The sequence below is a fragment of the Aotus nancymaae genome, unplaced genomic scaffold (assembly GCF_030222135.1).
Source record: "Aotus nancymaae isolate 86718 unplaced genomic scaffold, 86718_ANA_hifiasm-v0.15.2.pri h1tg000003l, whole genome shotgun sequence".
Classification (NCBI taxonomy): domain Eukaryota; kingdom Metazoa; phylum Chordata; class Mammalia; order Primates; family Aotidae; genus Aotus; species Aotus nancymaae.
In genome coordinates, this window is record NW_026988414.1 from 52,654,955 (window position 1) to 52,682,045 (window position 27,091).

Consider the following 27,091-nt stretch of genomic DNA (forward strand, 5'->3'; position numbering starts at 1 on the left):
CTGGTCTTGAACTCCTTCTGGGATTACAGGCATGAACCACTGCGTCCAGCCTGAGGGCATTGTTCCTAAGTTTACATAGCCTTCTTCTCCATGTACTCATAACAAACAATTCCTTTCTGGCCCCCTAAGGGAATAACGCTCAGTTTTTTTTTCTTTTTTTGTCTTTTTTTATCATGACCTCATTCCCTCTTGCTCTTTCTTTCAACATTTATTCAATAAACATTCACTGAAGACCTTTAGACATTTATCCCTCAGAGACAGCATAATATAACTGAAAAAACATCGACTTCAAAGGTTTTCGGCCGGTCAAGGTGGCTCACGCCTGTAATCCCAGCACTTTGGGAAGCCAAAGCTGGCAGATTACCTGAGGTTGGGAATTTGAGACCAGCCAGACCAACATGGAGAAACCCCGTCTCTACTAAAAATACAAAATTAGCCAGGTGTGGTGGTGCATGCCTATAATCACAGCTACTCGGGAGGCTGAGGCAGGAGAATCACTTGAACCCAGGAGGTGGAGGTTGCGGTGAGCGAGAGCTCGACATTGCACTCCAGCCTGGTCAACAAGAGTAAAATTCCATCTCCAAAAAAACAAAAAGAAAAAAGGTTGTAGAGAAGATCTTTGATCTAACTCTATACTTACAAATTGGAGAAACTTGAACAGGTAACTTAATATCTTTGAGTCAGAGGACAGAATAGGAACAACGTGTCTTTCCTATTTCACCTGAGAAGGTATTTTGTAAATTAAAAAAAAAAAAAAAAAAGTCCGGGCATGGTGGCTCATGCCTGTAATCCCAGGACTTTGGGAGGCCAAGGCAGGCAGGTCACCTGAGGTCGGGAGTTTGAGACCAGCCTGACCAACATAGTAAAACCCTGTCTGTACTAATATACAAAAAAGTAGCTGGGCGTGGTAGCAAGTGCCTAGTAATCCCAGCTACTGGGGAGACTGAGGCAGGAAAATCACTTGAACCTGGGAGGTGGAGGTTGCAATGAGGCGAGATCTCACCATTGCACTCCAGCCTGGACAACAAGAGTGAAACTCAGTCTCAAAAATAAAAAAGGATATATATATATATATATATATATATCAGACATATATATATAAAACAGACATGTAGCACCATGCCTGGCTAATTTTTATATTTTTAGTAGAGAGTGGGTTTCACCATGTTGGCCAGGCTGGTCTTGAACTCCTGACCTCAAGTGCTCCACCTTGGCCTCTCAAAGTGCTGGGATTACAGGTGTGAGCCACCTTGCCCCAACATAAAGGGCAATTCTTTACGCAAAAATGATGAGGTGAAATAGACTTATTGTTTAGTTGTATTTTCTTTTCTTTTTTTTTTTTTTTGAGACAGAGTTTCGTTCTTGTTACCCAGGCTGGAGTGTAATGGTGCAATCTCGGCTCACAGCAACCTCCGCCTCCTGGGTTCAGGCAATTCTCCTGCCTCAGCCTCCTGAGTAGCTGGGATTACAGGCAGGCACCACTGTGCCCAGCTAATTTTTTGTATTTTTAGTAGAGACGGGGTTTCACCATATTGACCAGGATGGTCTCGATCTCTTGACCTCGTGATCCACCCGCCTTGGCCTCCCAAAGTGCTGGGATTACAGGCGTGAGCCACCGTGCCCGGCCTAGTTGTATTTTCATATGCATTGTGGAAGCAACACAGCATGGAGGAAAGGCCATGGAGTCACACACCCCAGGTTCTGGTTTCAATCTGCCAGCTGTGGTACCTTAGGCAAATAACTCAACTGCTGTATGCCTCTGTAAATGAAGAGTCTGACTTGAATGCAGTCTTTCTTAATCTGTGGTTCTTCGATCACCTGCATCAGAATGACCTAGGTAGCTCACACCTGCAATCCCAACACTTTGTTTTTCATTTTTTGGGTTTTTCTTCAGACAGAGTCTCGCTCTGTTGCCCGGTTGGAGTGCAGTGGCACAATCTCCTGGGTTCAAGCGATTTGAAGAGTGACTTCTAAGAAATAATAGGATGAGGCCAGGGCAGTGACTCATGCCTGTAATCTCAGTCCTTTGGAAGGCTGAGGCAGGATTGCTTGAGGCCAGGAGTTCAAGACCAGCCTGGGCAACATAATGAGACCACAGCTCTAAAAAAAAAAAAATTAAAAAGAAAGAAAAAAAGAAAAGAACAAAGAAAAATAATATTTATAATAAAATTATTGGCCACTCAGAAGCTGAAATATATTCAACTATTTATTCAACAACTTCTCAGTGTAGGCATTATTATGTGTACTAGAAGTTACAAAAATAAAAAAAAAGTTTTTCGACCTCAAGGAAAAATAATATATGAACAAATAATATTGTGTGATAAAGGCAACCATAAATGTACAAAGTACAGAGGTGCAGAGGTGTCTGAGTGATGGATTCCATCTAAGGTAGTCAGGAGGTCTTCCTGGGATGGTGGCATCTGTCCAGGGTTTTGAAGGATAAACTCCCAGTGAACAAGGTGGAGACAGCATGAGCAATGACACACAGGAATCCTATACTAGGATGTGTTCAAAGGTCTGTAAGTAAATCTGTGTGGCTAGAGCTTAAAGTGTAAGACAGGTGCAACGCAAAAGTATCTGAGACAGGACTCAATCAATTTAGAAGTATATTTTGCCAAGGTTAAGGACACACACACAGGAGATAGGTCTGTACCTTTTGCCAAAGATGATTTTGAGAGCTTCAATAGCTAAAGGGGCACGGGGTGGATATTGGGGAGAGGAGAATTATTATTATTATTATTATTTTGAGATGCAGTTTCGCTCTTGTTGCTCAGGCTGGAGTGCAATGGCGTGATCTTACTGTAACCTCCGCCTCCTGGGATCAAGCGATTCTCCTGCCTCCCAAGTAGCTGGGATTACAGTCATGCATCATCACACCCAGCTAATTTTTGTATTTTTAGTAGAGATGGGGTTTCTCCATGTTGGTCAGGCTGGTCTCAAAATCCCAACCTCAGGTGATCAGCCTACCTTGGCCTCCCGAAGTGCTGGGATTACAGGCGTGAGCTACTCAGCCAGGCTGAAAACTTTTTTAGAGGTGTGAGCAGATAAGAGGCAAATGGTGGTACTCCTCTGAGTCTTTGATTAGCCATTGACACGTGAGATGGGGGTAGAGGGATAGGCACTTATGCATTCATCTAGCTCAATGAATCTGCATTTTTACATAAGATAAAATAAACATAGGCCAGAGGAAGCAATCACATATTGTCTCAGGTGAGCAGAGGGATGATTTTGAGTTCTGTCCTATGTCCCACACCTGTGGAGTTGCACTCCAGCCTTATAGCTCACTTCAGCCTTGACCACCTAGGCCCAAACGATCCTCCCACCTTGGCCCCGCAAGTAGCTGGGACTACAGGCACATGCCACCATGCCCAACTAATCTTTGTATTTTTGTAGTTTTTGTACCGACAGAGTTTCACCATGTTGCCCCAGCTGGTCTCAAACTCCTGGGTTCAAGTGATTGCCTGCCTCAGCCTCCCAAAGTGCTGGGATTACAGGTAGGAGCCACTGCGCCTGGCCTATGTAGCTTATCTTTGAATAAGAGGCAGGTTTGTGTGACACAGTCCCCAGCTTGACTTTTCCCTTTGGCTTAGTGATTTTGGGGTCCCAAGATCTACTTTCTTTTCCCACAGGTAAAGACCAGAGAAGATGCTGGTGAGAGAGAGACAGGAGCCAGATCCTGAATGAAGGTAAATTGAATCCTGGAGGGAACCAAACAAAACCCTGAAAACCTCCAGGAATCTCAGGTTGGCCAAATCCATGGTAATGTAGTGCTACTCCCCAGGATGGCCACGCTGCACTTACCCTATTTAAAGGGAACCTCCTGCAGAGGCCAAGGAAAAACGTCCCCTTTGTCCTCTAGAGGTTCACTGGAAAATCAGCTGCAAAAAGCAAATTAACAGGGAAAAAGATGTACATGTATTATTATAAAAAAGTTATTGTGCATGTGGGGGAACTGCAGAGTAATTACTCCACCTCTCAGTGGGTTCAGAAGCTTATATACCCCTCCTGAGGTTACAGTAAATTTGGGGGCTCACAGAATGGCCCAAAACAGGTAATGGTGGTAAATCAGGATTTAGTGGCAAGACAGAAATGGAGACTTGGCTAGCAATATCATCTCATTATGTAGATCAGGGGTCACCAATCCTCGGGCCATTTACATTGTGGCCATTTACATGCCTGTTAGGAATAGGACAGCACAACAAGAGGTGAACAGCTGGTGAGTGAGCATTACCTCCTGAGCTCTGCCTACTGTCAGGTCAGCAACTGCTATTAGGTTCTCTGAGGAGCAAGAACCCTACTGTGAACTGCACATGCAAGGGATCTGGGCTGCAGCTCCTTATGAGAATCTAATGCCTGATGATCTGAGGTGAAACAGTTTCATCCTGAAAACCATCCCATGGCCCTGGTCCATGGAAAAATTGTCTTCCATGAAACCGATCCCTGGTGCCGAAAAGTTTGGGGACCGCTGATGTAGATGAAACCTCACAGGTAGCAGCCATTGGATGTGAATAGATGGTTAATGTTTCTTTCAGACGTTTATTTTATTATATTATATTTTATTTTTATTTATTTATTTTTTTGTAAGGCTAGTCAAGTGAAACAATGGGAGTGGAGAAGGAACAAAGAAATCTGTAACTGGTTGTGATCAATTAGTTGTAAACACCACTGCACTTGGACCAGCCTATTTATTTATTTTTTGAGATGGAGTCTCGCTCTGTCACCCAGACTGGAGTGCAATGGTGCAATCCTGGCTCATTGCAACCTTCACTTCCCAGGTTCAAGTGATTCTCCTGCCTTAGCCTCCTGAGTAGCCGGGACTACAGGCACCCGCCACCACACCTGGATAATTTTTGTATTTTTAGTAGAGCCAGGGTTTCACCATATTGGCCAGGTTGGTCTCGAACTCCTGCCCTTGTGATCCTCCTACCTCAGTCTCCCAAAATGCTGGGATTACAGGTGTGAGCCACAATGCCTGGCTTCTTTGAGACCTTTAAAGGTATCAGATTCTCCATTAATCTTCCCTATATCTGGGCAAGAGAAAGCCTCAGAGAATGCCTGGCTGCATCAATGCAGATTTTCTCCAAATATGCAAGCCTCTCCCACAAAAAAACAGCTTTGTAGGAGTATTTCTGCCTGCAGGTCCTCTGAACAGCCATCTCAAAATATGTGAAAGAAGTATATTTTGGAGTGAAGTTTTTTGGTTTCCTTCACTATGCATCCTTCCTGGGGTGTTATTCTTGCCACTGGTTTCATGTTCTCAGACTCACAAAGTTGAAAGAGTTGGGGGTGCAGAATTTGATGTGCTTCATCCTTTGCAGGCTTGAAGAGTCTCTGGTTCCCAAACTTAGTCCCTGGGGCCCTCTGCTTCAAAGGCAAATAAAGGGAAAAAGAATCTTGCTCAACTTTAAGAGAGGAAATGACTCAACAGGTTTAAAACAAAAAAAGGAAAAAGATGGAGGCATTTTGTAGGTAAAAGGGCAAGAGTCTTCTGATACAAAATAAGAGGTCATTAGAGCAGGGCTGGATTACCAATAAGCGGACCAAACATTTGCTTAGGGAGCAAACAAGGCTGAACATGAAAAAGAAAAGAAAAACATAGTAATCTGATTGCTTCAAACACTGAAGATGGCAACATAGGAAAAAACCCAAGCCAGAACTTTTTTGGACTTCCGTTTTTTTTTTTTTAACAGTTTATTTGTGATCAGTGTTTGAGACTCTATACATCCTTCACAAATTTAATTTTACATAATCTGATACGTCTCTTAAAACTTAAACTTTGAACTGCTAGACTTTTATTTCCCTATAACAGAGGGGCTGGTGTAAGTTATTTTCCAGAAATGAGGTACCGTTTTCACAGAACTGGTTTCTTTTTTTTTTTTTCAAGTTTTATGGACTTCCTAACACATATTTTATGGTTTAGTATTTATGGCTTAGTATTATATTTTATTTTGAATTACATGAGGGGAGGAGGGGGAAAATACTATAATTTTTCTTGCTAAGTAAGGACCATTATATATTCAGGTATAATGGAATAAGGGAGACCATTTTAATGGGTCAGTTTGGAGTTTTAAATATGATCAACAGTATCTGTGCGCATGCAAGACTGGTTAAGAAATTGGGGTAAAAACTTCTGAGGGCTTCCTACAGTTTAAACTCCGAAGCTTGACAAACAAAGCCGGCCCCTGGGACTCCAGCCGGGCTGGAGTCCGGCCCACTCCAGTGGGCTCCTCCTCAGGTTCTCGGTGCTAGAGACTGAGGACCCGCGGCACCGCGCGCCTGCTCCCTTCCCACTTCCCAACTCGACTCTGCCGTACACTCCCTGCGAGCTGGGGGAGGCGGAGGCTGGACAACTTCTTCTGGAGATCCCCTCTCACGGGAGATGAAGTCCCACGAGACTTTCCTGGCCCCGGGCGTTGACACAACTTGTTTGCTCAGATAATCTGGTTCCAAATCAGCGCATTTCACACAGGAAAAAAAAAATGGGACTCAGATGACGATTTCAAAGTTGTGTTTGAAAAACAATGCATAACCCCGCACACATAAAGTTGCCTATCTCACGTTAGCCTACGCAGCTATCATTCTAGAGTGATCTCAAGTCTTTTCTTTTTCTTTTTCTTTTCTTTTTTTTTAAGACAGCGTCTTACTCTGTCACTCAGGCTGGAGTCTAGTGGTGCGATCTTAACTCCTCGCTGTCTCGATCACCTGTGCTCAAAAGATCCTTTAACTCTCAGCCTCCCCGCCCCGCCCAACCCCGTCAAACAGCTGGCACTAGCTGAACCTACAGAAGCACGCGCCAGGCTACTTTTTTTTTTTTTTTGCATTTTGGGAGAAACGGGGTTTCCCTATGTTGCCCTGGCTGGTCTCGAACTCCTGACCTCAGGTGATTCGCCTGCATCGGCCTCCCAAAGTGCTCGGATTACAGGCGTAAGCCACTGCACCCAGCCTCCACAAAACTTTTAAAAGTTATTAGTTAGCACCGGGCGCGGTGGCTCACACCTGTAATCCCAGCACTTTGGGAGGCCGAGGAGGGTGGATCACGAGGTCAAGAGATCGAGACCATCCTGGTTAACATGGTGAAACCCCGTCTCTACTAAAAATACAAAAAATTAGCTGGGCATGGTGGCACGTGCCTGTAATCCCAGCTACTCAGGAGGCTGAGGCAGGAGAATTGCCTGAACCCAGGAGGCGGAGGTTGCGGTGAGCCGAGATCGCACCATTGCACTCCAGCCTGGGTAACAAAAGCGAAACTCTGTCTCAAAAAAAAAAAAAGTTATTAGTTCGCTATAAGTAACAGCAGAAAAGCCATTGTGCAGCGCCACGGGATCTCGGTTCACTGCAGCCTCATCCTCCCAGGCTCAAGCGATCCTCCCATCTTAGCCCCGCAAGTAGCTGGGGCCACATGCGAGCGCCACGACGCTGGGCTATTTTTAAATTTAAAAAAAAAAAAAAAAAACTTAGCAAGGTTGGTCCCGAACTTTCGGGCTCGACAGATTTTCTCGTCTCAGCCTCCAGAAGTATTGTAATTACAGGCGTAAGCCATCACGCCCGGCCATTGTTTTCACTTTTGAAGAGTTCTATTCTGAGGACTAACGTCATTCAACAAGTTAGTGTGAATTTGTTTTCGTTTCCCAATTGTCCCCGGTCTCTCAGGACCCCAACCCCAGGCAGGGCTACCGTAACTCCCAGCCTCCCCAGGCAGGACCCCCCGCCCCAGTCCCGACAGGCTCCTCTCTCCGCAGCAGGGCCCCTCTCCCAGGCAGCACACCCTCTCACCGGGACCCGGCCCTCAACCCTCCAGGAGGGCCAGCGTTGGGGTAGGGCGCTGGGACATGCCCAAGGGCGACATTCCGGGTTGGGACCTGGCGCGCTGCCGCGGGTCACGTGCTGCTGAGGCGCGGGGGAGGGGCGGCGAGGCGGGGTTTATAGCCCGGGCTCCCGCGGGCCCCACGTTTTGCCCGGGTGGTGGCTGCCGGAGTCGCCTTCGGGACGCGCCTGCTCTTCGCCCTTCGCTCCCTTCACCGTCCGACGGTGAGTGAGCGCCCACTCGGTGTCCCAGCGAGCCGGTCCGGGGCCCCCAGGGGTGCCCAGATGGGGTGGGGGGCTCCCCGGGGCCTCGGGGAGCTGCTGTGCTCCCCGCGGGGCTCTAAGGTGCACAGGACGGCGGGGGTGGTGGTCAGGGACCCCGCCCGCCTCGCGGCTTCCAGGTCCTGGCCGGGTGGGTGCAGACTCCTGGACCCGCGCTTTCGACCCTCGCCTTTGTGCGTTGAGCCTTCTTTCCTGCCAACAGATTGAGGGCGATTGCTATTAAATGACCATTGGCCTGCCTAGATGGTTGTGGGGAAACAGTTAACATTTGTCGAAGGTACAGTATCGAAAGGGAAACCCTTTAGAAAGCCGAATTTTTTTTTTTTCTTTTTGAGACGGAGTCTCTGTTGCTCAGACTGGAGTGCAGTGGCGCGATCCCGGCTCACTGCAGCCTCCACCTCCCAGGTTGAAGCCATTCTCCTCACTCAGCCTTCGGAGTAGCTGGGATTACAGGCGCGCGCCACCATGCCCGGCTAATTTTTGTATTTGTAGCAGAGACTGGGTTTCACCATGTTGGTCAGGATGGTCTTGAACTCCTGCCCTCAGGCAATCCACCCGCCTCAGCCTCCCCAAGTGCTGGGATTACAGCTGTGAGCCACCGTGCCCGGCCTGAAAACCATATTTTATGGGTACACATTTTGTGGGTACAGAATGGGAGTAGGCTGCCGATACAGGCGTCTCTTCCGCCTTCAGAGTAGTGGTGGCTTATTTCTTGCAGAAGTGGAATCTTGGCGAGGGGAGGGTGAGCTGGTCGGCCCCAGCACAGAGGACAGCGAGCAGGTTCTTTTCCCTCCCAGCTCCGGTGGCTTATTTCTTGCAGAAGTGGAATCTTGGCGAGGGGAGGGTGAGCTGGTCGGCCCCAGCACAGAGACAGCGAGCAGGTTCTTTTCCCTCCCAGCTCCGCTGCGGGTGGCTTTGTCTAGGGATGGGCTTTGAGGATACTAAAGTGACGTTTAAAGGCGTTCTGAAATGCTTCTTCCTCAGAGCACCTCGTGCGTAGTTTCTCCTAAACTAGCTTCCGTCCTTTCAAAAGGAAATTTTAATATGTCCCCGCAAAGGGTTCCCACTTGATAGTCCTGTGATCCCCAGAAGAATCCAGGCAGACCAAGATGTCTTCTATTTGAAATATCTCTTTAGTCTTAACCTGGATTTTAATTTGGTTAGCATTTTTATGAACAGATCCTGCCCTTCAAAAGGCATCTCTATATCTTGGTGGAGAAACAAGACAAGTATATCAATAACTTTGTTTTTCCCTCCTGAGTATTACAAGTTTACACATAAGCTCTGAAACCTTGCCTGAAGAGGAAGTGGGGTTGTGTGGGTGTGGGTCTCTCAGGAGGGGGACTCTGAGAGCTGGAGAGTGGAAAGAAGTGCAGAAGACTACACAAAACTCATCTTGATTTTTTTCTCTACATGAAATCAGCATTTGCTTGCGTTTGGGAACAAATTTGGGAGAGTCTTATCCCAGTGTTCTGAAATAAGTCTCTTTTCTGCAGATTTCTCTCTCCAGAAAGAAAAATGGCATCCATTGCAGTTGATCCACAACCGGTATGAATTTTGAGTAACCTTTGCCTACTTTCTCTCCTCTTGTGTTTTGAGAGATTAACAAGCCCACCCTCCCAACTTTGATTGCAGAGTGTGGTGACTCGGGTGGTCAACCTGCCCTTGGTGAGCTCCACATATGACCTCATGTCCTCAGCCTATGTCAATACAAAGGACCAGTATCCCTACTTGAAGTCTGTGTGTGAGATGGCAGAGAAGGGCATGAAGACCATCACCTCAGTGGCCCTGACCAGTGCTCTGCCCATCATCCAGAAGCTAGAGCCGCAAAGTGAGTTCTGATTTTTCAAGATGCAGTCAAGGGACTGGTCAGTGGTGAGCCCCTGAGCTCACAGCAGTAACATCAGGGACTCCTTCCTGGGGCATACACTGCCTTTACCTAGAAACTTTCAGGTGACCCTCATTATTATAGAAGGCCTGTTTCTTTTTTCTTTTTCTTTTTTTTTTTTTTGAGACAGAGTCTCGCTCTGTTGCCCAGGCTGGAGTACAGTCGTGTGATCTCAGCTCACTGCAACCTCCGCCTTTCGGGTTCAAAAGATCCTCCTGCCTCAGCCTCCTGAGTAGCTGGGACTACAGGTGCCTGCCACTATGTCCAGCTACTTTTGTATCTTTAGTAGAGATGGGGTGTCACAATATTTGGCCAGGCTGGTCTTGAACTCCTGACCTTGTGATCCGCCCGCCTCAGTCTCCCAAAGTGCTGTGATTACAGGTGTGAGCCACCATGCCTGGCCATAGAAGCCCTGTTTAATAGCATTGGCAGTTTATGACACCTCAATTAAAACTCTATGAGAAATCTCATACTCTCATACTTAGTAGTCTCTCCCTCATTTCCTTCCAACCACCCTGAGGCAGCTACTAATCTACTTTGTCTTTATAGATTTGCCTATGCTGGATATTTCTTATAAGTGAAATCATAAAATGTGTGAGTTTTTTGTGACTGGCTTCTTTCATCCAGCATAATGTTTTGAAAGATGGATTAACTTTCAAAACATTATGCTGGATGAAAGGGATAAAAAGGGATGAAGCAGTAACTTCCACACTTTATTGTGGAATAGTAATTTACTGTCTAGACAGACAATATTTTATTTATTCATTCCTCAATTAATGGATGTTTGGGTTCATTCTACTTTTGGAGATTGTGTATATTGCTTCTGTGAACATTTGTATACAAGTTTTTATATGGACATATGATTTCAGGTTTTTTTGGTATGTACCTAGGAGTGGAATTGCTTGGTTATATATTAACTGTTTAAGCTTTTGAGCTGCCAGACTGTTTTCCAAATCAGCTGTACCATTTTACATTGCCACCAACACTATATGGAGGCTCCAATTTCTCCACATCATGAACTGCTTTTGAATAAAGATTTAAATCATTCCTCCCTCAAATAGTTAAGCTAGGGACTTTTAGGATTATCAAGAGCCTTTAGAGACCAGCCATTCCAACTCTGCTACTTCTTAAATTAATTTGGTCCTAGTACTTGTCTTGGTGTTCTTAGCAGAAAGCTCACACTAAAATCTCCCTTGTTAGGGAGATCCAGGGTGGTCCTAGCATACTCTTTCCCCATGAGAACCCCAAATACATTGTCATGTGCTGAAGTAATTGTAGGTAGGGATTAAACTGGCACGGGAATGCTAATTTTGAGAGCGTTTCCAGGGAAAGCCTTATTCTCTGAATGAGAGTTCAGGGAAAGCCTGGCTATTCTTGGCATTGACGTTAGGGACCAGTTGATGAGGAAGAAGCTTCAGAGCCAGCTTCCTGTTTGGTCTTTCACTGCCTCTGCCTGCTCCTCCCTCACACCCCTGTGTTTCCTTATCTGCAGAAGAAAGTTGCCAGCAACTTGCCAGGCCTCTTGCTGTCAGAGCTAGAGAAACCAGTCAATGCATTCTGTGGTAAAAGATCAATGTTCTTGCCGTTTTTATAAGGCTAAAAGTATAAGGTATGGTAATGTGTTCATTCTATATGTACACACTACATTAACACTTAACCATTTGTGATTTTAGTTGCAATTGCCAATACCTATGCCTGTAAGGGGCTAGACAGGATGGAGGAGAGACTGCCTATTCTGAATCAACCATCAACTCAGGTGAGCTTGGAACAAAAGTGCTGAGGCTTGACACCTCACATGTTTTCATCTTCTATCTGTTAGCACCAGCTGTACATACCACAAGTAGGCAAATACTTGTTTTTCCAACCTGGATCTGGATGTGTGTTTGAAAGAGGAATGGCCACTTCCTTACTTCCTGAACTGTTGTCAAGTTGTTTCTATGAAACATAGAAGAACTAGCCTCCTTTGGATTAGAAAACTTTTAGTGTGATCTCTTGTCAATTTGTGTCTTTGCTCCTGCAGATGAAATTGTTGTCTCAAATAACTGATTCCCTTGTGGTGTTAAATAAATGCAGAGGTGATATATAGAACCTTTTCTCACCTGGCTTGTACAGTGCTACTAGGAACTACCATCCATATGGGATAGCTAGCCAGTGTTGATGACAATGATAGGCTCATCTGTCCTGGTGATCCTTTGGTTCAGATAATACCCTAAAATTTTGTTTCAAATTAAGAATACAGAATGGCAAAAAAGGATGTAAGTTAGGGAAAAATATAGCTCTATTGTTTTTTCATAATCTAAATACAGTCATTTGTCACTTAATGGTGGAAATATGTTTTGAGAAATGCATCATTAGGTGAGTTTGCCATTGTTTGAACATCATAGAGTATAGTCTCACAAACCTAGAAGGTAGAGCCCAGTAGTCCACAAGGTTTTTGACACAAGGGACTGATAGTCCCAGCTACTCTGGAGGCTGAGGCAAGAGAATCCCTCAAACCGGGAGGTGGAGGTTGCGGTGAGCCGAGATTGTGCCATTGCACTCCAGCCTTGGAAACAAGAGTGAAACTCCATCTCAAAATAAATAAATAAATAAACAAATAGATAAAAATGAAAAATTTCATTGAGTTATTGAAAGCCAATAGTTTTCAATAGTTTTAAGAAGATGTTCCCCCAAGGTATTAACAAGTAATTTAGAGAAGGTTTTCTTGTCAGTGTTCTCTGTGGCTATGTGCCAACCTTCCTCCAGCTTCCCCCCATCGATGTATCCTCTAAACACAGACAATTGCAAATCAATAACACCCAGAGGGCCAGGTATAGTTTGATCTTCAGTTTCCTCTCTAGATTTATGTGACTTTGGAATAAGCTATATAACTTACCACCTTTTCTCTTTTTTTTTTTTGAGACAAGGTCTTGCTCTGTCACCCAGGCTGAGTGCAATGGCACAGTCATGGCTCACTGCAGCCTTGACAAACTGACAAATTTCATATCTGTTTACCTCATTTACTCCTTTAACAATTCCCAAGGATTGGCAGGTAGGGCAAATACATTTGATAGGGAAAATCAGTCTCATCAATTCTTAGTGACTTGCCCAAGACCTAAAGCTAGAGAGCGAGAGGACTAGATGCCTTCTCTAACTCTTCAGCTGTGCTGCCTTAGTTAAGACCTTATGTATGTCCTTGTGCTCATGTTTCTCAGCAGCCAAGGGATCTGCTTTTCTACTTCTAGGTTGTTGCCAATGCCAAAGGTGCTGTGACTGGGGCAAAAGATGCCATGACGACTACTGTGACTGGGGCCAAGGATTCCGTGGCCAGCACGATCACAGGGGTGATGGACAAGACCAAAGGGGCAATGACTGGCAGTGTGGAGAAGACCAAGTCTGTGGTCAGTGGCAGCATTAACACAGTCTTGGGGAGTCGGATGATGCAGCTTGTGAGCAGTGGTGTAGAAAATGCACTCACCAAATCAGAGCTGTTGGTAGAGCACTACCTCCCTCTCACTGAAGAAGAACTAGGTAACTGGAATTTTCCCTTAAAATACTGTTTTATAAATCTTTTTTAAACAGCTCCATTGAGATATACTCTTGTCTTTAGTCTAAATTTACACAGTTGTGCAACCATCACCACAATCCAGTGTTAGAATACTTCTGCTACCCCAAAAGACCCTCATGCTTGTTTGTAGTCCTTTTTATTTTATTTTTTATTATACAGAGATGGGGTCTCACTATGTTGCCCAGGCTGATCTCGAACTCCTGGGCTCAAGTGATCCACCTGCCTTGACCTCCCAAAGTGCTGGGATTACAGATGCGAGCCACCACACCTGGCAGTCAATCCTTATTTCCTCCCAAGGCAACGACTAATGTTTTTGCCTCTGTAGATTTTTCCTTCCTAAAGCAATCATAAATTTTACATTGAATTGTACATAGTAAGTTTTGAAAGTTTAGTAAAAATGGGCCTTGTAAAATATTTTTTGTAAATGGATTATCTTTAATGGATTGTTTTATAAAATTCTTATTACAAAGAATCATCATTAGATAATGTGTGCCAGGTACCGTGTGGCTCAAGTTCACTCTAGGCTGGGCACAATGGTGCATGCCTATAATCCCAGCACTTTGGGAGACTGAGACGGGCAGATTGCTTGAGTTCAGGAGTTTGAGATTAGCTAGGGCAACATGGCGAAACCCTGAAAATGCAAAAATTAGCTGGACATGGTGGCTTGTGCCTGTAGTCGCAGCTACTTGGAAGGCCGAGGTGAGAGGATCAGTTGAGCCTGGGAGGTTGAGACTGCAGGGAGCCAAGATTGTGCCACTGCACTCCAGCCCAGGAGACAGAGTGAGACTTCATCTCAAAAAAGTAGTTTTACTCTAGTGGAAGAAACGTGTAGATGCATGCAGTGTGTATCAGATACAGTAATATGTTCAAGATAGTCAAGTCCAGCAGCAGACATAAGCAGTCTTGGAAAAATGACTTCATGATTGCTAAGTGATTGGGTAAAAGTAAGAAAGTCAAGATCCAGGTTAGAGTCTGGACCTCCTTATCACTTACTTATCCCTCTGATCCCTTTTTTTTTTTGGCTCACTGCAACTTCCACCTCCCGGGTTCAAGCCATTCTCCTGCCTCAGCCTCCTAAATAGCTGGGATTATAGATGCGCACCACCATGCCCAGCTAATTTTTGTATTTTTAGTAGAGACGGGGTTTCACCATATTGGCCAGGATGTTCTCGTGATCCGCCCATCTCGGCCTCCCAAAGTGCTGGGATTACAGGCATGAGCCATCGCGCCTGTCCTCTTAAGTTTTTTTGTCTCTTCTTTCTAATTCCAGAAAAAGAAGCAAAAAAAGTTGAAGGATTTGATATGGTTCAGAAGCCAAGTTATTATGTTAGACTGGGATCCCTGTCTACCAAGCTTCGCTCCCGCGCCTACCAGCAGGCTCTCAGCAGGGTTAAAGAAGCTAAGCAAAAAAGCCAAGAGACCATTTCTCAGCTCCATTCTGCTGTTCAGCTGGTGAGTAAAACTTTATTTTAAGGTATCTGAAGTGAGTTCATTTATCTCTAGGCCCAAGAGTTAATGTAATCAAAATCCAAGAATTTCACTCTTACTTGATGAACAACCCAATAGAAAACTGGACAAAGAATATGAAGACAACTGACAGAAAAAGAAGTATAAGGGCTGGGCGCGGTGGCTCACGCCTATAATCCCAGCACTTTGGGAGGCTGAGGTGGGCGGATCATGGGGTCAAGAGATCGAGTCTATCCTGGCCAACATGGTGAAACCCCATCTCTAAAAAAAAAAGAAAAAAAATTATTAAAAAAAAAAAAGGAAAAGAAATATAAATAGCTGAAATATCTGAAGCAATGCTAATCTTGCTCTGAGGGGTCAAATACCAACACCTCTCTCTTGTCCTGCCATGCTGGAAATATGGCTGTTGGCAATGGTGTAGAGAAAGAACCACACTTACGCAGCTCTTGCTCTAAGGGACTGATTCAAGAGACAGTTTTAGGAAAGTTACAAACATACCTATACTTTGAGCAGTTTTACTTTTTATCCTACAGATGTGTATATTTGTTTAAAGTTGCAAGAGACTGTAACAATGCACAACCACTAACGGGACTAATTAAATTGATATATCACAGTAGACTACAGTGTAGCCATTAAAGGTTGCCAAGTTGGCCAGGTGTGGTGGTTCACACCTGTAATCCCAGCACTTTGGGAGTCTGAGGCTGGTGGATCACGAGGTCAGGAGTTCGAGACCAGACTGAACAACATGGTGAAACCCCATCTCTATTAAAAATACAAAAAAAAATTAGCTGGGCATGGTGGTTCATGCCTGTAATCCCAGTTACAAAGGCTAAGGCAGGAGAATTGCTTGAACCCAGGAGGCAGAGGTTGTAGTGAGCCAAGATCGCACCATCGCACTCCAGCCTGGGTAACAGAGCAAGACTCTGTCTCAAAAAAAAAAAAAAAAGGTTGCCGAGTTACAGAACAGTATGCATCATTCTGTACTGCCATAATAAAACCATTTCTTCCTAGAAGGGGAAATAGGTGGTTGGCAACAGGGAAGAGGAAGGTTGAATTGCTTTCTGTCATTTTAATCTAACTTACCCTTTATTCATATACACATTACATTTTAGTTGCTGGCTGGGCGCCGTGGCTCATGCCTGTAATTCCAACACTTTGGGAGGCCAAGGCAGGTGGATCACCTGAGGTCAGGAGTTCGAGACCAGCCTGGCCAACATGGTGAAAACCTGTTTCTACTAAAAATGTGAAAATTAGCTGGGCATGGTGACATATTCCTGTAATCCTAGCTACTAGGGAAGCTGAGGCAGGAAAATCACTTGAACCTGGGAGATGAAGGTTGCAGTGAGCCATGATCACGCCACTGCACTTCAGCCTGGGTGACAGATTGAGAGTCTTTCTCAAAAAAAAAAAAAATTTTTTTAGTTGCTTTACCTGTGCTGAACTGGAGGTAAATTTGGAGTCAGTGATTTAATAGTTAAATAGAGGCAGTGAAGAGCTACTACTGCTTGGTTAACTTACACATATTGATAATAAATAACAATGATAGCAGGAATAGATCTCATTCAACTCCAGGAAATTCTTAGTTTTTATGTTGCCTGATTTACATCATGTATCTGCAAACATGAATGTCTGATCTGTATGTTTCTTTGTTTTGTTTCAATGTGTCTAGATTGAATTTGCCAGGAAGAATGTGCATAATGCCAATCAGAAAATTCAGGATGCTCAGGATAAACTCTACCTCTCATGGGTGGAGTGGAAAAGGAGCATTGGGTATGATGATACTGATGAGTCCCACTGTGCTGAGGTAAGATGACTGGGACAGTCATTCGCTAGTTTCCAAAGTTCTTACCAAACTTTTCATTTCAATTTTTCCATACTCTGTCTTAGAATACCCTTCTCTATCAAAAGGTTGAACAATACTTTGTACACAGGTGGCTAGTTATGTGGCAGAAAAGCAAAACTACGCAGGGAGTAATTTTATTTAACAATCTGTGAATATTCATATGCCCCAAGTGAGATACAACTGAACACAGGCCTTGCCCTCAAAATGGGTACAGACTAACAGGGGATACAGCCAGCCATACTGTCCTATTGTGTCTTTTTTTTTTTTTTTTGAGACAGAGTTTCGCTCTTGTTACCCAGGCTGGAGTGCAATGGCTTGATCTCGGCTCACCGCAACCTCCGCCTCCTGGGTTCAGGCAATTCTCCTGCCTCAGCCTCCTGAGTAGCTGGGATTACAGGCACATGCCACCATGCCCAGCTAATTTTTTGTATTTTTTTAGTAGAGATGGGGTTTTACCATGTTGACCAGGATGGTCTCGATCTCTTGACCTCGTGATCCACCCGCCTAGGCCTCCCAAAGTGCTGGGATTACAGGGGTGAGCCACTGCGCCCGGTGTGTCTTTTTTTTTTTAACTGCTCCTTGCAGAAGAGGGCTACCCCATAGGCAGTATATTCAGAGTAGCCAAGTTCTGTTGTTTTTTTTGTTGTTGTTGTTTGTTTGTTTGTTTGTTTTGAGACGAGTTTCGCTCTTGTTACCCAGGCTGGAGTGCAATGGCGCAATCTCGGCTCACTGCAACCTCTGCCTCCTGGGTTCAGGCAATTCTCCTGCCTCAGCCTCCTGAGTAGCTGGGATTACAGGCACACACGACTGTGCCCAGCTAATTTTTCGTATTTTTAGTAGAGACGGGGTTTCACCATGTTGACCAGGATGGTCTCGATCTCTTGACCTCGTAGTTCTGTTGTTTTTTAACAGCATAAATATAGGCACTATTGGCCGGGTGTGGTGGCTCACACCTGAAATCTCAGAACTTTGGGAGGCCAAGGTGGGTGAATCACCTAAGGTCAGGAGTTCAAGACCAGCCTGGCCAACATGGAGAAACCTCATCTCTACTAAAAATACAAAATTAGCCAGGCATAGTGGTGTGCTTCTGTAGTCCCAGCTACTTGGGAGGCTGAGGCAGGAGAATCGCTTGAACCCTGGAGGTGGAGGTTGCAGTGAGCTGAGATCATGCCTTTGCACTCCTGCCTGGGTGACAAAGTGAAACTCCATCTCAAAAATACAGGCACCGTGAAAATTTATGGGATGACTATCTCAGGCAGGCTTAGAGTCAGGGTAGGTGAGTCACATGGCTTCCTGGAAGAGATGAATGGTAAGCTGAGAACTAATTGGTGAATAAACTAGGTCAAAGGGCAATAAGGGTATTAATGTTTCAGGCAGAAGACATAGCATCTTAGCTGAGCACAATAGCTCACACTTGTAATCCCAGCACTTTGGGAGGCCAAGGCAGGCAGATCAGTTGAGCCCAGGAGTTCAGGATCAGTCTGGGCAATGGTGAAACCCCATCTTTACAAAAAATACAAAAATTAGCAGGGCTTAGTGGTGTGCACCTGTAATCCTAGTTGGCTCGGGAGGCTGAGGTGGGAGGATCACCTAAGCCCGGGAGGTTGGGGCTGCAGTGGGCCATGATTATGCCACTGCCATCCAGCCTGGGTGACAGACTAAGACCCTATCTCAAAAAAGAAAGAAAGAAATATCCTCTTACAGTCCTAGAAAGTGGTTCTTTGTGTCCCAAAAACTCTGAAATCAGTATTAAACTGTTCATTCATATCTTGCCATTTTACATATATACTACACTACTAAGAAGGAATGTATATATATATTATATTATATATCATATTATAATATAATATATATTACACTACTAATAAGAAGTATATTTCCATTCTTTTGCGTCTCCCCTACCTAATATGTTTCTTCAGTTTAAGATGATGAACTTTGGAGACTTAGGCACTAGTTTGAATCCCCACCCAGCTGTTTTCCAGTTGTTAACTGAAGCCATCTACTTAAACTCTAAGCTTGTATTCATATCTATGAAATGTGAATAATACCGCCGCACTCAGCATTGTAATGCGGATTTTTAAAAGCCAAAGAATCCACATATGTGGTGGACACATAACCAGCCTACTTTCACTGGACTAACCTTATACATAGCACTGTTGGATCCACTGCTAATTTTAAGTTTTTTTTTTTTAGCACATCGAGTCACGTACTCTTGCTATTGCCGGCAACCTGACTCAGCAGCTCCAGACCACGTGCCACACCCTCCTGTCCAACATCCAAGGCTTACCACAGAACATCCAAGATCAGGCCAAGCACATAGGGGTGATGGCCGGCGACATCTACTCAGTGTTCCGCAATGCTGCCTCCTTTAAGGAAGTGTCTGACAGCCTCCTCACTTCTAGCAAGGGGCAGCTGCAGAAAATGAAGGAATCTTTAGATGATGTGATGGATTATTTTGTTAACAACACGCCCCTCAACTGGCTGGTAGGTCCCTTTTATTCTCAGATGACTGAGTCTCAGAATGCTCAGGACCAAGGTGCAGAGATGGACAAGAGCAGCCAGGAGGCCCAGCAATCTGAGCAAAAACTCATTAAACCTGCCCCTGTCACCAATGCATGATGTGGCCAGCCAGCTGACACCTTTTGTTATGTTGAAATTAACCTGCTAGACAACACTAAATTGGGAAGCAAGTAGCTAGTAAAAAGGCCCTCAATTATATTATTTCCAGCTGAATTAAGAGCTTTAACGTTTCTGGCATTAGCAGATGATTTCTGTTTACCTGGTAAGAAAAGAATGACAGGCTTGTCGAAGCCTAGCCAGAACTCACAAAAAATTCAAGTGCACTTATGTTCCAATTCTGTGGTCAGTGTGTTGCCTCTGTTACTGTTTGTATTGAATAAAAACATCTTTATGTGGGCTGGGGTAGAAACTGGTGTCTGTTCTGGTATGATCTGAGCAGGCCTCTTTACTGGTTTATCTCATGATGATTGCTTGTACAACTTGATTTTAGTTTTTTATTTCTCAAATAGGAAAACTACCTTCGAATTCAATAAAAGTCACTGTGGGATAGACCAGTTACATGCTGTTTGTTCCATGTGCTTTGTGTGTTGCTTTCATAAAGCTGCTCAACCTGCATGACAGAGTTATTATACATACATGAATTTCAATTGGCCTGTGGGGGAATTTGGCAGAGTGAGAACATTGGAAGGCTAATGTTAAAAATGGGATGCTTGATAACAGATTTAACACAAAAAGTAATGTGCATATTCAAATTTTACTAGGTGACAGTTGCTCCCTGTTTGCCAAGTTACTGGGCCCCTGTGAGTGGGTTTTTAAACCAGTAAAAGGACCTAGTCATGTCTGACTACCTCACTGAAAAAGAATCAGAACTGAAAGGAAGCGAGTGATTGTTTTCATCAGTGTCATGTAAAGGCACTGGGCATTTCTTGCCAGGGAACCAGTTAAAGTGTGAGCCCTAAAAGGGAGATTCTTCAGTGTCCAGCCTGAGCTGGACTTAACTTACTGCATTTTCATTTTGAGAGAAAGTCACTAACCTCAGTTGTTTTTGGGGAGGTACTTATAGAAAACCATGTGAGACTAACTACAAGTGAAAAGACTAATCCCCCTGTAGAAAAGGGTTCTTCTTACCACCTGCCTGTGGTAGCCAGACTTCTAGTCCATTCAACATTGGTTATTTAGGAACTATCCTGAATCCCCTTCTCACACAGTTGGAATATGTGAAACTAGTTTTTAAAAGCCAGTCTCAGAACTTGTGTAATAGGCCAGGTGCTGTGGTTCACACCTGTAATCCCAGCACTTTGGGAGGCTGAGGCAGGCAGGTCACCTGAGGTCAGGGGTTTGAGACCAGCCTGACCAATGTGAACCGAAGTCTAACTCAAATTTGTCTCTTTCTATCCTGGTTCACCCCTTTCCATGAAAACAAGGAAGCAGCACATAACTTTGCATGCTCCTTTGGTGTGAATGAATCTATTAAAGATTTTTATTGGCCAGGCACATTGGCTTATGCCTATAATCCCAGCACTTTGGGAGGCTGAGGTGGATGGATCACCTGAGGTCAGGAGTTTGAGACCAGCCTGGCAACATGGTGAAACCCAGTCTCTACTAAAAACACAAAAATTAGGCTGGGTGTGGTGGCTCATGCCTGTAATCCCAGCACTTTGGGAAGCTGAGGCAGGTGGATCATGAGGTCAGGAGTTTGAGACCAACCTGGCCAACATGGTGAAACCCCATCTCTACTAAAAATACGAAAATTAACTGGGCATGGTGGCTGGCACCTGTAATCTTAGCTACTCAGGAGGCTGAGGCAGGAGAATCGTTTGAATGCAGGAGGTGGAGGTGGCAGTGAGCCGAGATGTGCCATTGCACTCCAGCCTGGGTGAAACAGTGAGACTCTGTCTCCAAAAAAAAAAAAAAAAAAAATCCACAAAAATTAGCTGGGTGTGGTTGTGTGCACCTGTAATCCTGGCTACTAGGGGGCTGAGGCACAAGAATCCCCTGAACCAGGGAGGTAGAGTTTGCAATGAGACGGGATCATGCAACTGTATTCCTGCCTGGGCAACAGTGAGAACCTGTCTCAAAAAAGAAAAAAAAAAATTTTGTCAAGTTATAAAATTTTTATCCTCAGTGCAACTCCAGAAATTAGTAAACAGGTGAGCTGAGTTGCAGGGTAGGAACTCCCTGGGATACTTGAAACTGCTCTTTAATTTGTTTTGCAGATAAGGAGCTTCTGGTTTTGGGAAGGATGGACTTTTGTGATTTATGGGTTTCCAGGACAGAGTCTATTCACTCACTTGCCTCCCTGTTCCCAGTGACTGGCATTTTCTAAAGCCTCTGCCTCTTAAATTTTCTTTCTTTCTTTGTTCTTTTTTTTGAGGTAGAGTCTCGCTCTGTTTCTCAGGCTGGAGTGTAATGGTACAGTCTCGGCTCACTGTGACCTCTGCCTCCCAGGCTCAAGCCATTCTCCTGCCTCAGCCTTTCAAGTAGTTGTGATTACAGGTGTGCACCACCATGCCCTGCTAGTTTTTGTATTTTTAGTAGAGACGGGGTTTCACCATGTTGGCCAGGCTGGTCTCAAACTCCTGACCTCAGGTGATCCGCCTGCCTCAGCCTCCCAAAGTGCTGGGATTACAGGTGTCAGCTATTGCACCTGACTGAATTTTTTTTTTTTTCTTAGTCCAAATCACCCTGCCCCTTTGTGCCTCAAAACTCCCAGAACTGGTATTTTGCAGTTTATTCCAGTTGATTGGAAAATTCACAAGCTATAGTTATACACATGCTTTCTTATTTTGAACATATACCTTTGTGTTTCCCCATTGTAAGAGTATATAGTGTGTTACTTAAGTTAGTACAGATTTTTAAAAAAAGAAGAGTTGTAGTGCTTACTGAATAGCTTATGAAAAGGAGATAGGTCTCAAAGCTCTTCCTGAGCAGGGACAGAATAAAATGTAGACCATTCTTAGCTTCTAGAAGAACACCAGCAGCCCTTGCTTTTTGCCGTGAGCTGTGCACATTGGTCATGGTTTTGCTGTCTTTGTGTTTCAAGTTTGTGTCTACATTCATGTCGTTCATTTGTCAATGTGTCTCAGGATTTGTAGTGTTCTGGCTTTTTTTTTTTTTTTTTTGAGATGGGCTGGAGTGGAGTGGTACGATTGGCTCACTGCAACCTTCGCCTTCCAGGCTCAAGCAATTCTTCCACCTCAGTGTCCTGAGTATCTGGGACCACAGGCATGCACAACCACACCCGGCTAATTTTTGTGTTTTTGTAAAGTCGGGGTTTCACCATGTTTCCCAGGCTGGTCTCGAACTCCTGAGCTCAAGTGATCCACCCACCTCAGCCTGCCAAAGTGCAGGGATTCCAGGCCTGAGCCACTGAATCCAGCCTGTTTTCTCATATCTTGCAGCTTCATTGTTGCACAAACTGGCAGAAAATTTTCGTTTTATAGACTTTTTTCCTCCAGAAAACAGTTGTTTTGAGGGAAAATACTAAGGCTAACACAGTATCTAACCATGGTATGTTCGTAAACATGGGACTGCATAAAGTCTGGCATGGTGTGCCTGAGGGAGTGTTCAAGAATGTTTTTTCCTTTGCCTGTAATAATAATATAGTCTTTCTAGTTTGTCCTATGCAGAAATGCAAAGAAACATGACGCATTGGCCATTAACCTCTGAGCCTTAGTTTTCTCATCTATTAAGTTAATGTTGCCACAACAGATGGAAGTGAGTGTTGAGGATGGGGAAGTGTTTTTCTAATTTGCACTAGAGGCATGGGGACATCATCTGTGGGACAGTGACATGTAGTATCTTTAACTTGGCAGTTCAAGTGTGAGTATATAATACCAGCTAATGGTTAGGAAAATGTATCCACTTTGATAAGGCAGTTATAGGTATTAAAGAGCTAGTGAAACTGGGCCTGGTGGTACATACCTATAGTCTCAGTTACTCAGGTGGCTGGGACAGGAAGATTGCTTGAGCCCAGGAGTTCAAGGCTGCGAAAAAAAAAAAAAAAAAAAAAACAATTAATGAAGTGAAAAGGGAAAAACTAAAATTTGATTTACATAAGATATGTAAGATACAGGGCTCGAGGTCAGCTTAAGCCAAAGACTTGTTTTATGGTATCTTTCTTGTTTACCTTTTGAGATTCTGATGCTACCCCGCTCCCTCCACCCCAAAATGGACTTATTTGGAACTGAACTTATAAAACTTTAGTTTTAGAAATTACCGACTCCTGAAAAAAAAAAAAGGTGTAATTTGACCCTCACTGGGCTAGACCCAGGTCATATTTTTAGGACTGGTGAGGGTTAAGGCTTTCTAACTAATCATCCTAAGCTGAGAGTCAAGAATAGAGTGCTCAGAAGGAAAAGACTGAATCAGAAAATTATACTCTCAATTGGTGGTGAGACAGTGAGAGGCAGGCGGCCTATACATTGTTGAGTTTGCCAGATGAAACTGTTGATTAACACAGTGCATTTTTAATTGTTAAGATTGGCTGAGTGCGGTGGCTCACGCCTGTAATCCTAGCACTTTGGGAGGCCAAGTCGGCAGATCACTTGAGACCAGGAGTTCAAGGCCAGCCTGGTCAACCTGGTGAAACCCCACCTTTACTAAAGATACAAAATTAGCTGGGCATGGTGGCTTGCTCCTGTAATTCAAGCTACTGAGACATGAGAATTGCTTGAACCTGAGAGGTGAAGATTGCAGTGAGCCAAGATCGCACCACTGCACTTCAGCCTGGGCGACAGAGCAAGACTCAGTCTCAAAGAAAAAAAAAGGAAATTGTTAAGATTGTCAGTAAGATGACTAAGTGAAATGATAGGAAGGCAGTTGAAAGAAAAATGTTTGCGGTGGGAGGTAGACAGAATTGCCTGGAATTCTTCTCTTGCTTAAACTGGGCCTGCAGATTAGAGAGATAATATGAGATGTAATATAACGAAAGGCTTTGAATCTCAAAAGGGAGCCTAGTCTTGATGCAGAATATACTTTCTAGGTTTTTAGCTTGGTACAGGTTTTATGAAAGTGCCATTTGAGAGTGCCATATAAAAGATAGTAGAGCTGGCCAGCTATGGTAGCTCATGCCTGTAATCCCAGCACTTTGGGAGGCCAAGGCGGACAGATCACCTGAGGTCGGGAGTTCAAAACCAGCCTGGACAACATGATGAAATCCCACCTCTACTAAAAATACAAAAATTATCTGGGTGTGGTGGCCCACGCCTATAATCCTAGGTACTTGGGTGGCTAGGGCAGGAGGATCACTTGAACCTGGGAGGTGGAGGTTGCAGTGAGCCAAATTCACACCACTGCGCTCTAGCCTGGGTGACAGTAAGACTCCATCTCAAAACAATAAAAATCCAATGTCCAATTTTCCATTTTTAAGTGTATAATTCTGTGGGATTAAGCATATTCACAGTGTTATACAACCATCACCATTATATTCATCTTAAGCACAAATTCTGTACCCATTAAACAATAACTCCAGGATGGGAGAGGTGGCTCACGCCTGTAATCCCAGCACTTTGGAAAGCCAAGGCAGGTGGATCACTTGAGGTCAGGAGTTCAAGAGTAGCTTGGCCAACATAGTGAAACCCATCTCTACTAAGAAATACAAGTAGCTGGGATTACAGGCCTGCACCACCACAGTGGCACAGGTGGCAGTACATGCCTGTAGCTGGGCATGGTGGCAGTGCATGCCTGTAATCCCAGTTACTTGGGAGGCTGAGTCAGGAGAGTCGCTTGAACCTAGGAGGCAGAGGTTGCACTAAGCAGAGATTACACCACTGTGCTCCAACCTGGGGTACAGAGCTAGACTCCATCTCAAAAAAAAAAAAAAAAAAAACCCACAATAACTCCCCAAATCCCTTATTCCCTTCTGTCTATTTTTTTGAGGGATTTTTGTTGTTGTTTGCTGTTTTTCCTCTGTTAGGTAATCAGCTACTTTTTTCCCTCCACTATCAAGATTTTAGCCTTTAGTAATATGTTGCATGTTATTAATGCTCTTGTTTTAATCTGTTGTTTGCTAAGAAACATTACTTAGCTTATGGAAATTGTATATAAAGTAAGATTCTTTGTCCCTAAAGGCTTTCCTATGCAGAGAAGAGGTAGGGTTTTGTGATGGCTGTTTGAATCATGAAAATACCTTTTGTTTCCTCAGTTGCTAGACATTTCCCTAGACACTTGCTTATGGAAAACTGGGGGATTACCGTTTTTAAGAAAGTAACAGATTAATAGTTGAATAACGAGAAATGCTTTATATCTGGTATTTTTTTAAAAAGCCTTCATTGACTAGGTTCCACCACTAGTTAGTTTCCTTTTGAAAAGATCTCCTTAGGCCGCGTGTGGTGGCTCATGCCTGTAATCCAAGCACTTTGGAGGCCAAGGTGGGCGGATCATCTGAGGTCGGGAGTTCAAGACCAGCCTGACCAACATGGTGAAACCCCGTCTTTTTAAAAAAATAAAAAATAAAATAAAATAAAATAAAAGATCTCCTTAGTGCTTTTATAATCTGAGGGAATTGCGGGAATAAGACCACAAACATCTCTTTAAATTTAATTTAATTTTATTTTATTTCAAAGACGGGGTTTCACCATGTTGGTCAGGCTGGTCTTGAACTCTCAACCTCAGGTGATCCACCTGCCTTGGCCTCCAAAGTGCTTGGATTACAGGCGTGAGCCACCACGCCTGGCCTCAAGACCACAAACATCTTTTCAAAAAGCACAGCTATGGACAAAGCAAGGTTCACCTACATGCACTAAAGTCTCCATGAGCTCACATGGACCTGACAACTCACTTCATCAGTGTTTGTTTCAATATCTGAGATTCTTCTTTTACAGGTGTTTGATTTCACCACCATAGACTTGACATCTGAGACTGATGAAATTCCAGATATTATAGCTTTGGAAGAGGAGAACAGATCAAATCATTCACATGCTAATGGCTTTGTCCCCTCATGGCAAAATGGTGAATAACTAACAACAACAACAAAATACCCCTAGGCCAGGAGCAGTGGCTCCTGCCTGTAATCCCAGCACTTTGGGAGACCGAGGCAGGTGGATCACGAGGTCAGGAGTTCAAGACCAGCCTGTCCAAGATGATAAAACCTGTCTCAACTAAAAATTACAGAAAATATAGCCGGGTGCGGTGGCATGCGCCTGTAATCCCAGCTACTCAGGAGGCTGAGACAGGAGAATTACTTGAACCCGGGAGGTAGCAGTTGCAGGGAGCTGAGATTGCGCCACTGCACTCCAGCCTGGGTGACAGAGCAAGATTCTGTCTTAAAAAAAAAAAAAATACCCCTTTTGGTTGAATACACAATTCATATTAGATTGAACTTCCTGTTTTTATTCCTGTGGCTTTGAAGAGTGTTCATCTATTTTTTGGCTACGTTGATCTTAATTGCAATAAAACACTGATCTAAACTTTTGTAAGAGATCATAGTTCTGTGTCATATAACCTTTAATATAATTATTTAAAGTTTAATTGCTGAAATACTTATAATAAAAACTGGGCTGCATAATCTTGACTTCATGAGTTTTTTTCCCGCTGGTATAGTGCACATTTGTTGCCTTTTGGTCTCCTATGATTCATTCATGCTTCTTTTGAGGGTCTCAGTGGGGATAGTGGTCAAGGTTTTTGCTTTCCCTAGCCTAGTGGTGGGCATGTGACCAAAAGCAGGTCAACTGGGAGGAAGGGTAAGGGCATGATGGGTAAGAGCTCAGCCTCTGGGTTCTAATCTGGCTCTGCCAGTTAC

The 27,091-nt window shown here is 44.2% G+C and overlaps 1 protein-coding gene across 2 annotated transcripts; it reads left to right on the forward strand.

Moving 5' to 3' along the window:
- The first annotated feature begins 7,923 nt into the window (after window positions 1–7,923).
- Window positions 7,924–26,857, forward strand: PLIN2 (perilipin 2). Of its 2 annotated transcripts, XM_012449987.2 has the most exons (9): window positions 7,924–8,028; window positions 9,582–9,633; window positions 9,721–9,916; window positions 11,647–11,729; window positions 13,198–13,483; window positions 14,791–14,972; window positions 16,657–16,791; window positions 19,024–19,314; window positions 26,175–26,857. In XM_012449987.2, the coding sequence occupies exons 2-9, from the start codon at window positions 9,604–9,606 to the stop codon at window positions 26,307–26,309; spliced, it is 1,338 nt and encodes a 445-aa protein (XP_012305410.1). In that variant the 5' UTR covers window positions 7,924–8,028; window positions 9,582–9,603; the 3' UTR covers window positions 26,310–26,857. The 2 variants fall into 2 exon arrangements, with proteins under 2 accessions (XP_012305410.1, XP_012305412.1); XM_012449989.2 differs by lacking the exon at window positions 26,175–26,857 and having other exon boundaries at window positions 19,024–19,908.
- Window positions 26,858–27,091: the final 234 nt, after the last annotated feature.

Excerpts from the sequence above, each read along its gene's own strand:
- PLIN2 (XM_012449987.2), top strand. The coding sequence starts at position 9,604 with ATGGCATCCATTGCAGTTGATCCACAACCG. Across the intron at positions 14,973-16,656 it reads TCCATTCTGCTGTTCAGCTG|ATTGAATTTGCCAGGAAGAA; the intron begins GTGAGTAAAACT and ends CAATGTGTCTAG. Across the intron at positions 16,792-19,023 it reads ATGAGTCCCACTGTGCTGAG|CACATCGAGTCACGTACTCT; the intron begins GTAAGATGACTG and ends TTTTTTTTTTAG.